Source organism: Babylonia areolata, chromosome 26 (assembly GCF_041734735.1).
Source record: "Babylonia areolata isolate BAREFJ2019XMU chromosome 26, ASM4173473v1, whole genome shotgun sequence".
NCBI lineage: Eukaryota > Metazoa > Mollusca > Gastropoda > Neogastropoda > Buccinidae > Babylonia > Babylonia areolata.
Window position 1 is genome coordinate 40,909,117 of NC_134901.1, and position 13,157 is coordinate 40,922,273.

The following is a 13,157-nucleotide window of genomic DNA, read 5'->3' on the forward strand; positions in this document are numbered from 1 at the left end:
ATCAGCAACAATTTTCACCCTAATTCAAAGACAAACCAATCAATCAATAAATCAGTACATAAATGAATAAATATACAAACGAACAAACAAAACCACAAACTCCGACTCACGTTGGGAGGTGTGAACTCGAGCGAAGTCTTGGAGGTGCTGCGCTGGACGGGAACTCGTGGCTTCAGATCGGGCGACCAGAACAGACAGCACAGCAGCGCCAAGGTCTGGACGTCAAACTGGGCCGCGTACTGCTCAAGGCTGCCGGTCACACAGTGTGAAAAGGAAATTTTCTATCTAAAATTACGTTTAAATAACATACTTACCGTGACCCAACTAGTGCAGACTCCGGCAGGGGCAAAGAATCAATAGACAGATAGAAAATGCGAAAAAAGTTAGCCGTATGAAGTGCACAGGAACAGGTGTCGAGATGGCTGCCGGAAAAAGAGGGCGCTAGCTAGGGGGACAAAGGGGACGTTACCTACTTCTGGGAGGTTATCGGCCGTAGTACTCTCATTTTCTCCGCATAGGCGGATAGTAGTTTGCACAGGACAGGAATGTCAGACCCCTGCCGGAGTCTGCACTAGTTGGGTCACGGTTAAGTATGAGTAATTAAATGGGTTTACTCCCTTTCTTCTGGTCACAGTTTCTCCTGCCTGTCTGTCTACATATGGTTTATGTTTGTTTGTTTGTTTCTCTGGCTTTTGTCCCTTTGTTTCAGAGTGATGCACAAGTGTGAAAGGTGGGTGTGAAAAAGCTTTGATTTAGAATTAAATAATTCTATTTGTTTGCTTATTTATCTGCATATTCATTTGTGTATCTTTTATTCATTTACTTACTAATCTAACTATTGATTTATTTACTTATTAATCTATCTACTGATTTACTGATTTATCTGTGTGTTTGATATTCAGTAGACCATGCAAAAAAAAGAGAAAAATGCAGTATTTCTTCTTTTTTCTTCTTTTTCTTGACAATGAGAATAAAAAGAAAAACTGAAACTAAGTCAGAGAGTTTTGGAATTAGAATAAATGACAATAATAAAATCTAAAAAATCTTTTTTTCTTATTCTTTTCAGGGTTTTTTTTTTGTTTTTTGTCACTATGTTTGATGCAAAGAGAAAACCATTTACACATGCAGTGCTGCAATATTAATACCACAGGAATCATCACAAAAAAACACAAAAAGAGCAAAAAAAAAAAAACAAAAAAAAAAAATGTGAGTCAAACCGACAGTCTCCAGTCTATCTTTAAATTCACATTAGGCTTCAAAACTGGTTTTTGATTCTGCGTGAATTCAAAACTCACTGTAAAAGTGTGCTAGTGTTGACTGTTCATTTCTTTTTTTTTTAATCCAAATTTACACATGGCCTTTATGCACACAAAACATTCAGTTGGTCACCCTTGCTCGGACAACTTCCATCTCACCAATAACACAACACAATGCTCACAATGCAACTTTCAAACTGTGTCTGTCGAGTTTCTCACATTCTGTGGCTAATTTTGAGACGTTTTTGCACTTATGTGTGTGTGTGTGTGTGTGTGTGTGTGTGTGTGACATATGCGACTTATAAACCATTGCATCTTATGTATGAATTCCCAATTTCTCAAAAATTAGCAGCTTATATAATGAATCACTCAACAGCCCGATTTTCATGGTAGACACAATTCAGCATCATTAGTTAATGGGCGCAACAGTACTTACACGTACTTCAGCAATGGATACAACAGAACATACATTACTTGAACAAGGGTACAACAGTACTGACATGTACTTGAGCATGGATATAACAGTACATACATTACTTGAACAAGGGTACAACAGTACTTACATGTACTTGAGCAAGGGTCGACCAAAGGGGCTCATGGCCCAGGGCATGTCTTGCTGGGGGAAAGGACCTGGGTGAAGCTTCTTACAGGACATTGTCTCCACCATGGACCAGATCTTCACACACAGGGGGGTATGGGGGAGGGCGGGAAGACAAAGACACAGTGAAAATACCCATGCACAGACAGAAGATCAGTTTCAGGAGGCGTAACTGTGTTCGGAAAAAAATCCACATTACAGTATACCACATGTGCTTGGCAGACGCCTGACCAGCAGCATAACCCAATGCACGTAGTCAGGCCTCGAGTGCATGCACATATATATTTGTGTACCTATCACAGTGGATTTCTTCTAGAGAATTTTGACAGAGGACATCACTTTTGTTGCCGTGGGTTCTTTTTCAGTGCGCCAAGTGTATGCACTGTACATATTTGTACTGTATTCTTTTGCACTCGGCAGTACTGTTCTGTACAGTACCCCCACTCACTTACATTGTGTTTAACTGTATTTTATTGCACTGCACTGCACTGCATTCATTTGTGCTGTGCTGTGCTGTGCTGTGCTGCACTGTACTGTACTGTGCTGTGCTGTGCTGTGCTGTGCTGTGCTGTGCTGTGCTGTAGTGTTGGATGCAAACTTTTTTTTCCCTTTTCATCCATTTAGACAGAAATCCTAATGTCCAATATTTGTATGTTTTTTGCTTTGCGTTGTATTATTTTGCACTGTATTTCACAATATAATACTGAATTGAATTATTTTATGTCACAAGAGATTCAGGCTGCTCTCCTAAGGAAAGTTTGTCACCATAGTGCAGAACCACCCTTTTTTCCCCTCTCTCTTCTTTTTTTTTTTTTTTTGTTTTGGTTAGCAAATTTATTTGTTTTGCATGAAGCTGCACAAGGGACCTCACTTTACCATCTCGTCTAAAAGCCTAGCAACCAGACCATCATCCAAGGTTTAACAGGAGGAGGGAGTCAAAATCCCCAGTCGGGAGCAGGACTCAACAGGCCATGACTCAAAACCATGGACAGTTGTATATTTGTGCATCAGTGTGTGTGTGTGTGTGTGTGTTGACGCATGGAGGTGTGGAACTGGCGTGAAAATGTAAGACTCACCTGCACCAAGTCTTTCCTTCCTATGGCAGCAGCAGCAGTTCGGTTGTGTCTGCATGTTCCTTCGATGTCATTCAAATCCATGCTGAAAACAGCAAATAAAATGAAATAAAAACAAGAGAGGCAAGGCCTTCAAGACTCACTTGTGACACACAAGCTTTTTATGTATTGAGTATAATTTCAAAATGTAATGTTTAAGATGAGAAAGATCAGTTTAAAGCAAATTAAGTCCCCTGGCATTAATTACAGAGTAATTTCCCTTCTTTACTATCTGCACCAAAAACGTTTGCAAAATAAATAAAACTTCCATGCTTAGCAAAAGAAGTTTCTGTTTGAACAAAAAATGATAATAATGACTGCTCTTGTTGTTGGGTCAGAATATCAGATCAAAGTGCCAAGTTTAGAGAATACAAAAAATATAACAGTAAATGCAGTTTGCATATAATTAGGCTTCATTTTTTATTTTTTTGTGCCCATCCCAGAGGTGCAATATTGTTTTAAACAAGATGACTGGAAAGAACTGAATTTTTCCTATTTTTATGACTAATTTGGTGTCAACTGACAAAGTATTTGCAGAGAAAATGTCAATGTTAAAGTTTAGCACGGACACACACACACACACACACAGACAACCGAACACCGGGTTAAAACATACTCACTTTGTTTATGAGTCAAAAATGGACAAAACAGTATAACACACAACACAACACACCACCACAAGACACAACCACAACACAACACAAAACACACAACACAGTACACAGCACACTACACAACACAGACACACAGCCCCTACGTACATGTAGTGCTGAGCCAGGTGCCTGCTGATGCCGATGAGGGGCTCCACGTTGTACAGCTTCACCTTGCCCACTGACTGCTGCTTCCTGCTCGCCTTCTCCCCTCCCTCACGCTCATGGCGCCGCCGTCGGGAGGACATGTGGCTGTGTCTGGACGCTCTCTGACCCACAGAAACATGATGATGACGATGATGATGTTGATGTTGATGATGATGATGATAATGTTGTGGTGGTGTGTGTGTGTGTGTGTGTGTGTGGTTTTTTTGTCTGTTTGGGTTTTTTTCGGGGGTGGAGGTGGGGGGTGGGAGGGGTGGGGGTGGAGTTGTGTGTGAGAGGAAGACCAGAAAGAGAGAGAATGAGAGTAAGAGAGAGTGACAGAGAGAGAAAGTGAGACTGAGTGTGACAGAGTGAGAGACAGAGAGAGAGAGAGAGAGAGAGTGTGTGTGTGTGTGTGTAATACAGAGAGAAAAGAGGACCAGACAGAGTGTGCTTGTGTACATATGTATTATATGCATCTATGCAAATATATCATGTTCCTGTATTACATGCTTCATATCGAGGGACTGTCACTGATAGTTCATATTTATGAAGAGATCATGACTGATAAAATAATAACAACAACAACAACAAAATTTATGCGTCATATTATTTCTATTACCAGAAACTGAGCTGAAATGGTCTGTACATTTCCATTTGTAAACATGCTAGAAAAACAAACCCTACATTTACAGTCAAATCGGAGAAAAAAACCCAAAAATAACCCCAACATCACAACAAACAACACAGCCCATCCCCCCCCCCCCCCCCCCCCCCCCCCAACCCAAGAAAAAATTCCCCTCACCTTTCCAAGGCCTCACCTTTCTTCTTTTCTTTTCCACTATACATTTCTATTATCTTGTTTTGGGTTCTTTTTTTATGTTTGTTTGTTTGGTTGTTTTGTCTGTACAACATTTTTTTTCCACGAATTCGGCAATCATCAGTACTCTGCAGTGTGATAATGTTACACAGGAAAAATATTACAAAACAGCTTACAGAACTACCAGTATTTTTACTGAACCCATACTGTCTCCAGCCACCCGCAAAACATGACACTTCTGTAACTTCCCATCATCATCTCCCAGCAACCAACGTGCACAACAGCCAAGTAGTTGAAACATTGGACTTTCAATCTGAGGGTCCTGGGTTCAAATCTTGGCAACAACGCCTGATGGGTAAAGGCTGGGGATTTTTCCAATCTCCCAGGTCAACATATGTGCAGACCTGCTAGCGCCTGAACCTCCTTCATGTGTATACGCACACGATCAAAGATCCTGTAATCCATGTCAGCGTTCGGTGGGTTCTGGAAACAAGAACATACACAGCATGCACACCCCTGAAAACAGAGTATGGCTGTATACATGGTGGGGTAAAAACCGTCATACACGTAAAAACCCACTAAACATACAGGTGAGTGAACGTGGGACTTGCCGCCCACTACTGAAGAAGCAGAATTTTCCAGCATCCACAAGTCTCTCACCTTCCCCTTGGGCTCAAAGAAGCTGGAGATGGACACGGCGTCAGTGCTGGGGGTGGGGGGGCTGCGGGAGAAGAAGGACATGGAGAAGGGAACCACCGGCCCCGTCCCCATCCACGACGTCTGGGCGAAGGCCGCCAGGTCGGACAGCGCTCTGGACACAGGACACGACAAATTCTGCATCAACCAGGGTTACAGGTAAGTGACTAGGTTACGCTGCTGGTCAAGCATCTGCCCAGCTGATGTGGTGCAGCATAAATGGATTTGTTCAAATGCACTGAAACTGAAACTGAAAATATAAGCCAAGGAGAGGACAGGACCTCCACCTTCCTATGCTGAGCTACAGACACAGAGCCAATGCTCAGAGAGACAGTGAAGAAGAGGTGATGAGCAAGTGTATGTACATGTGTCTGAGGATGCGTGCACACATATGTGTAAAAGTGTTTGTGGATGGTTTTGTCTCTGTGTGCACATACATGCTTATGTGAGCATACCCATTTCCATGCATAATTAAAAGTGTGTGCGTAAAAAAAATTTAGTTAATTCACACAGCTACTTACTTTGGAGTGACCTCTGACCCCCCAGAGACCTTTTTCATTTCTGCCGGGACACCAAACGCCACCAGCATGCCTGTAACAAAATGACATCACCATGGTTACCATGAATGCTTCAGTGTGGGAAATGACAGTGAAGGCATTTTTATATGTACAAAACCTGTGAACACACATGCACATGTACACACATATGCATACATGCAAGAACACACCCACACACACTCACACTCACGTGTGTGTTCACACACATATGCGTGCGCACACACAAACGCCCGCGCACGCACACACACACACACACACACACACACACATGCACGCACACATACACACACTCCCACTCTTCCTCCCTCACCAACACTCCCACTCACACCCGTCACAAAACCCCAAATAAACTGCTGATACAATGACATGCTCACCATCCCTCCCACAACACACGCTTCACTCTGGCCCTGTAAAATAACTCCACTGACATGCACATGCTGTGACCAGTGGCCCTGTGGCAGTGGTAACAGGCCCAACTAGGAAGCAAGAGTGCTGGGTTCCATTCCCACAAGACTATAGCAAGAGTGCTGGGTTCCATTCCCACAAGGACCAGGAATTTTACTTCCACCTCCCACTTAACCCTTTTGGGTGAGACAGGTGACCAAGTAAAACACATAAACGAACCCACAGCTACCAGGTTTTTGTCCCTGGCAATATTCTGTGGAAAAATCCATTCTGATGGAAAAACCCATACAATTGCTGATGGAATAAAAAGGTGGTGGTGGTACTGAATAGTGATACAGTTCCCCCATGGGTGAGGAGCCTGAACTGTGCTGTGGCCAAAGTACAATACAATACAGTTGATACAAATGCTGATGACGTTCCTAAAATCAACATAGCATTTAACCCCTTCGCTGCTGCTGACGAGTATGCTTGACAGCGAAGGGCTGTTTTCTCACTAGGATGAGATCAAGGTTACAGATCAGGTAGCTGCTCTTCATCTGGACTTCCTCATCTTGGGGCTGCATTACTTTCCAAGAACAAGTTCTTGTACTTCAATGGCATGCAGAGACCCAGACTCTGGCACACATGGGGTTATTTACTGCAAAACGAAAACCCTGCGCTGTGAACCACACAGCAAACTAATGACAATCGCCAAAAGGCAGCTGTAAATTGGCTCTACCCAGGTAGACAGCCTGCTGTGAAAACGACACTGTACTTGCAAAACACTCTATTAAAACCCCTTCAGTGCCAGGGGGAAAAACGGTAGAAAGTGGTGTTTCAAGTCATAAAACAGTATATCCAAAACAATCAGCCTAAAACTAAGAAAATGGTCTGGAGTTATACCACTCTCGATAAACTATGTGAATTTTCAGCCTTTCAGCCTTCCAGAGTTATTTCTCTTCTTCTTGATGAAGTCATCAGTGACATCACCATGTATATATACGTTACACATACTATGGTTCAAAGGTTCAATGATTAAAAAATCATTTAATCCGAGAAACCTGATTTGGGTACACATGGAAACACAACAAAGAAAAAAACGGGCCCACATCCTCGAGACGTGCCATCACATGATAAAGAAGAGGAAAAAAAAGAGCTTGGTCTCTGAAAGAAGATAGGTACTAAATAAGCATCACAACTGACATGAAGCGCTAAGTATCCATCCCTCATGAAATGAAAACAATGCAAAGACACAGGCAGGGAGGCAGTACCGTTGGAGCAGAAGCGCGCCCCACTGGTCCTGGGGAAGGGCACACTGGTGTCCTGGAAGCTGCCCAGGGAGTACATGGGCAGGAAGGTGGAGGCCTGCATGGTGGGCTGCCCACGGCTGTACGGCACCTCAGAGTCCGGGGAACGACGGTCGTCCTGGAACAGCGCCATCAGTTCGTCATGAAGCATGCTCGCGCGCGCGCACATGCACGCACACACACACGCACATGCGCATGCACACATACACCTTCAATAACAGTCATCCTCAAATAATATCACTATTTCATAATGGAGTGAGATGACAATAAAGGCACTCATTTATATATATATACACAAGACACATGCATGCACAAAAAACATACACACAGATCACACAAACACACCACACACACACACACACGCACAACCACACACACAAACACACTACATAAACACGCATGTGTGCACGCATGCGCGCGCACACACACACACACACACTCACAAACATACTTACCCTTCAATAACAATCATCCTCAAATGATATCATTAATTCATCAGAAAATGAGATGACAATAAAGGCACTTTAATATATATATATATATATATATATATATATATATATATATATATATATATATATATATATATACACACACCTATATGCAAGACCTTGAACACAAGATACAAGTACACATGCTTGTACACATGCACACAAAAAACACACACAGATGACACAACCCCCCCCCCCACACACACACACCACATCACATCACACCACATCACATCACAATACACCACACCACACAAACACACACACACACCACACCACAGACACACACACACACACAATCTTCAATGACAGTCATCCTGAAACTATAGCATTAATTCATAACGAAATGAAATGACAATAAAGGCACTTTTATGTATGTGCAAGACCTTATACAAAAGACACACACACACACATGCATGCATGATGCATGCATGCATGCACACACAGACTAAACAGACCACACACAGATTAAACAGACCACACACACACACACACTACACACACACACACACACACACACACACACACACACACACACACAGTGCCCAGAGGGGAGGGAGGACTCACAAAGCTGTCCAGGATGGACATCATCTGACGCAGACACATCTCCATGCAGTTGGTGTTGCGCTTCACATACTTCAGGGCCGTGTCGTTCAACACCTGCAGCATCACACACACATCTTCACCGCCAGCCAACCACACACATTTCACAAAACTCCATCCAAAACTTCGCTCATTCCTTAGAAACGCATTCTTCTCTTGTTTCATCCGACAACTGCCCAAGAATCTTAAAACAAACATGTGAACCAGGCAGGCACTGAAATGGAATCCCCAGGGCAAACGGAAGAGAGGAAGGCCAAGAAACACCTGGCAACGTGACCTCGAGGCAGACACCAAGAAGATGAGGCACACCTGGAGACAATTAGAATGGGCAGCCCAGGACAGAGGACTCTGGCGGACTGCTGTGAGCGGCCTATGCTCCGAGGGGAGTGATGGGCATAACTGACTGACTGAACTAGAAATGAAATATACTTATAAAGTATATACAAAGTATAGTGGATATACAAGCTACAGTGGAGTGATGGCCTAGAGGTAACGTGTCCACCTAGAAAGTGAGAGAATCTGAGCGAACTGGTTCGAATCCCAGCAGTCACCACTATTTTCTCCCCCTCCACTAGACCTTGAGTGGTGGTCTGGCTGCTAGTCATTCAGATGAGACGATCAACTGAGGTCCCATGTGCAGCATGCACTTAGCGCACGTAAAAGAACCCACGGCGACAAAAGGGTTGGCCCTGGCAAATTCTGTAACAAAAAAAATCCACTTTGATAGGAAAACAATTTTTTTTAAAACTGCATGCAGCTAAAAATACAACAAAAAAAAAGGGTGGCGCTCACAGTGTAACAACACACTTTCCCTAGGGAGAGCAGCCCAAATTTAACACAGAGAAATCTGTTGTGACAAAAATTATTAATACAATACAAACTTTCTTGCACACTTGATAGCTCCTAGAGGAATGCCAGCACTGACATCTACTACAAGTCGGGCTGTGTGGGGGGGATTCAAGGATAAGAGGAGTGCGGGGGGGGTGCACAACATGGGGCAGCAACAAAAAGATTTTTTGAATAATGAAACAACAACAATAAAACAAAACATCAAGGAGGAAGGTGGCAGAATGGTTAAGACACACAGCTGCCGATACTGAGACTCCATGAGGGTACGGGTTCGAATCCCACTCTTGCCCTTTCTCCCAAGTTTGACTGGAAAATCAAACTGAGCATCTAGTCTTTCGGATGAGACGATAAACCGAGGTCCCGTATGCAGCACGCACTTGGCAAACTGAAAAAGAACCTATGGCAATGAGAGTGTCGTGAAATTATGTAAAAAGAAATCCACTCTGATAGGTACACAGATACATAAGCATGCACTCAAAGCCTGACAAGCGTGTTGGGTTACGCTGCTGTCAGGCATCTGCCTTGCAGATGTGGTCTAGCACATATGGATTTGTCCAAATGCAGTGATGCCTCCTTGAGAAACTGAAACTGAAACTGAAACATCAAAAAGACACCCCCTACCAACATCAGCGGCGATACTGAACACACCTCCCCCTCATCCTCACCTTCAGCATCCTGCTCTGCATGGCAGCATCCAGGGTGGTGTGGATGATCTGGAAGGCCGGGGCAGAGCCGTTGGGGTAGGCTGCGGGGAAAAGACACTCCACCACCACCTTGTGATTGGTCGCCACCCCTGTCACTCGGCACATCCGGTTCACGTGGTCCATCTGCAAGACAAGAAACTAGAAATTCCGCTCTGTACAACACGCCACTTCACATGGTCCATCTAGATGAAAGGCAAGAAAGTGGAAATACCGCTCTGTGTTGTCCATCTAGATGCAAGGCAAGAAACTAGAAATTTCGCTCTGTATAGCACGCCACTTCAAGTCGTCCATCTGCTAGGTAAGAAACTACAAATACCGCTCTGTATAGCACGCCACTTCACGTGGTCCATAAACTGGAAATACCGCTCTGTATAGCACACCACTTCAACTCATCCATCCAGATGCATGGAAAGAAACTGGAAATACCGCTCTGTATAGCACACCACTTCAACTCATCCATCCAGATGCATGGAAAGAAACTGGAAATACCGCTCTGTATAGCACGACACTTCATATGGTCTAAATACCGCTCTGTGTTGTTTTAGATATGGGACATTCACCTGATCGTAGGTGACAATGGAGACAATGCACTGTGGAATCAAACCTGGGGACACTCACTTGGTGAAAGGTGACACTGAGGATGGTGCGGAAACTGAACCCTGGACACTCACCTGGTCATGACACTGAGGATGGTGCACTGTGGAAATCGAGCCTGGAGACACTCACCTCATCATACGTAATGGCAGGGACAGTGCAGAAATCAAAACTTGGGACATTCACCTGATCATAGGTGACAATGAAGACCACGCATTGGCAGGGAATCGAAACCTGGGGGACACTCACCTGGTCGTAAGTGACGTTGGGGATGGTGCGGAGAGAATTGAACTCCCACTGCAGGGACTGCTGCACCAGGTTGCCTCCACCTCCCCCACCGGCCGCCATGCCCAGGCCCAGGTCCTCGTCCACAGTGGACTCCCCCAAGGTCAGGTCCCGCAGGTCCTTCAGCGTGGACTCGGAGCTGTTGTAGGAGGTCCCTGTCAGGTCCACCACCTCCCCAACCTCACCGCTGTCATGGCCACACAGCTGTTTTGGGAGGGCATAGAGAGGGAATGGTTTGCTTAGCTTTGCTGTCTGGGGTGTAGTTTGTGTTGTGTTATGGTTGTGGTCTGGTGTGGTGTGGTTTGTGTTGTTTTGGTTATGGTTTGGTGTGGTTTGTATTCAGTTACGGTTTGGTGTGTGGGAGGGGGGTGGCTGGGGGTGTAAGGGGATGTGGGGGTGGATGTGGTGTGTGTGTGTGTGTGTGTGTGTGTGTGTGTGTGTGTGTGTGTGTGTGTGTGTGTGTTTTGTTTTTTTTGTTGTTTTTTTTGTTTGTGTGTGTGTGTGTGTGAGCGCGTTTCTATGTGTCTGTGTCTCGTTGCATGTACGTATGTGTGCATGAGAGAGAGTGAATTTGTCTTTAAGAGTGCATGCATGCATGCGTGCATGCATGTGTGCGTGCATGCGTACGTGCGTGCGTGCATGTGCGTGTGTGCACGCGAGCGGGCACACTACCGGAAAAAGTATCCATTATCTCCTCGCATCATTTTCAACAATTTTAGACAGATCCTGTAATAACACTTCTCGTTCCATGATCCAGTTTATTCCTCCACAGACCCAAACCCACTGATTACACACATTCTAAGAGCTTTTACAACACCAACATGCCCTTCACAGAGAAAACGTGGATGGCAACCACACACAGAAAAAGACAAGTGATACAAAGAAACAGAAACCCAGACAGAAAGACAGACAGAGAGTACTGACACAAATGAAGCTGAAGAGAGAAAGAGAGAGGAGAACAATTTTCTACAATAAAAATTCAACGGACACCAACTCATACAAAAAAAAGAGTATAAAAAATAAAATAAAAATAACAAATCCAAACAGCTCCGTCGTCAAGTAATCATACACAAATGTCAATCACGTCAAGCACTTTTTCTTTCTTTTTTTTTTAATGAGTTTCTCAATTCATTTTTGACAGCTTGATAATGGAATTTCCACCTGCACTGTGCTTTTTGTGAAATCTGTTTCAGAAAGTCATTCACTATCCCTTCCCTATCACCAGCAACACACACGATGCATTATACACTCACACTCATAAAAGCAAGGTAACAGACACACACAACACATGCGCGTGCATGCACACACACAAGCACATACACACACACACACACACACACAAGCTCAAAAATGTTCACACACACACACAAACTCAAAAGTGTTCACGTTCACACACACACACACACACACACACACACACACACCACCCCAGCAGATGCTGCCAACACTAATGAGGGCTTGCTTCACTAACCCCAACCACTCAATCAATACATCAACCAGAACACAACACAGCCCTACACACTTCACCCTGTCCTGCACACTCGCCACTATTTTCTTCCCCTCCACTAGACCTTGAGCGCTAATCTGGATGCAAGTCATTCAGATGAGATGATAAACCAAGGTCCTGTGTGCAACATGTACTTTGACATGTAAAAAAAAAATTTTTTTTTTTTTTAATTCTTTTGTCAGAGCAGCAGCAAAGGCTTATCCCTGGCAAAATTCTGCTGAAAAGTCCACTAATATAAAAAAAATCATTTAAATACAAAAATGGAAGCACTGCACTGTAGTGTTCCGCTCTCCCTGGGGAGAGCAGCCCAAATTTCACACAGAGAAATCTTCTGTGACAAGAGTAATACAATACAATACAATACAATACAATGCAGCACACTGCCCACTGGATGTGGGACTCAGCATTTCACTCACAGTCTCACCACACAGCCCCAAACCACACTGCAGTGGAGACCAATCAATGTGCACCAATCACAACCCAACAGCGTCGTGAGTAAGAAAGACACCAAATTTGACAACTAACTGAACAACAAATCAAACACCAGCCACCCACCATGGCCTAGTGGTCAGCGTGGCAGACTGACAACTGGGAGGGCTC

General features: G+C 44.1%; 1 protein-coding gene across 11 annotated transcripts in view; it reads right to left on the reverse strand.

The window, feature by feature from the left end:
* Window positions 1–13,157, reverse strand: part of LOC143300615 (GATOR2 complex protein WDR59-like) — a 103,495-nt gene that overhangs the window by 33,707 nt on the left and 56,631 nt on the right. For all 11 annotated transcript variants that reach the window (XM_076614410.1, XM_076614404.1, XM_076614407.1 and 8 more), the window contains exons 12-21: window positions 11,015–11,254; window positions 10,133–10,294; window positions 8,583–8,675; window positions 7,489–7,642; window positions 5,798–5,867; window positions 5,241–5,391; window positions 3,728–3,885; window positions 2,931–3,012; window positions 1,820–1,932; window positions 111–249 (exon numbers count right to left, since the gene is read on the reverse strand). In XM_076614410.1, coding sequence (XP_076470525.1) covers window positions 111–249; window positions 1,820–1,932; window positions 2,931–3,012; window positions 3,728–3,885; window positions 5,241–5,391; window positions 5,798–5,867; window positions 7,489–7,642; window positions 8,583–8,675; window positions 10,133–10,294; window positions 11,015–11,254 — 1,362 coding nt within the window. The remainder of the gene's footprint in view (window positions 1–110; window positions 250–1,819; window positions 1,933–2,930; window positions 3,013–3,727; window positions 3,886–5,240; window positions 5,392–5,797; window positions 5,868–7,488; window positions 7,643–8,582; window positions 8,676–10,132; window positions 10,295–11,014; window positions 11,255–13,157) is intronic.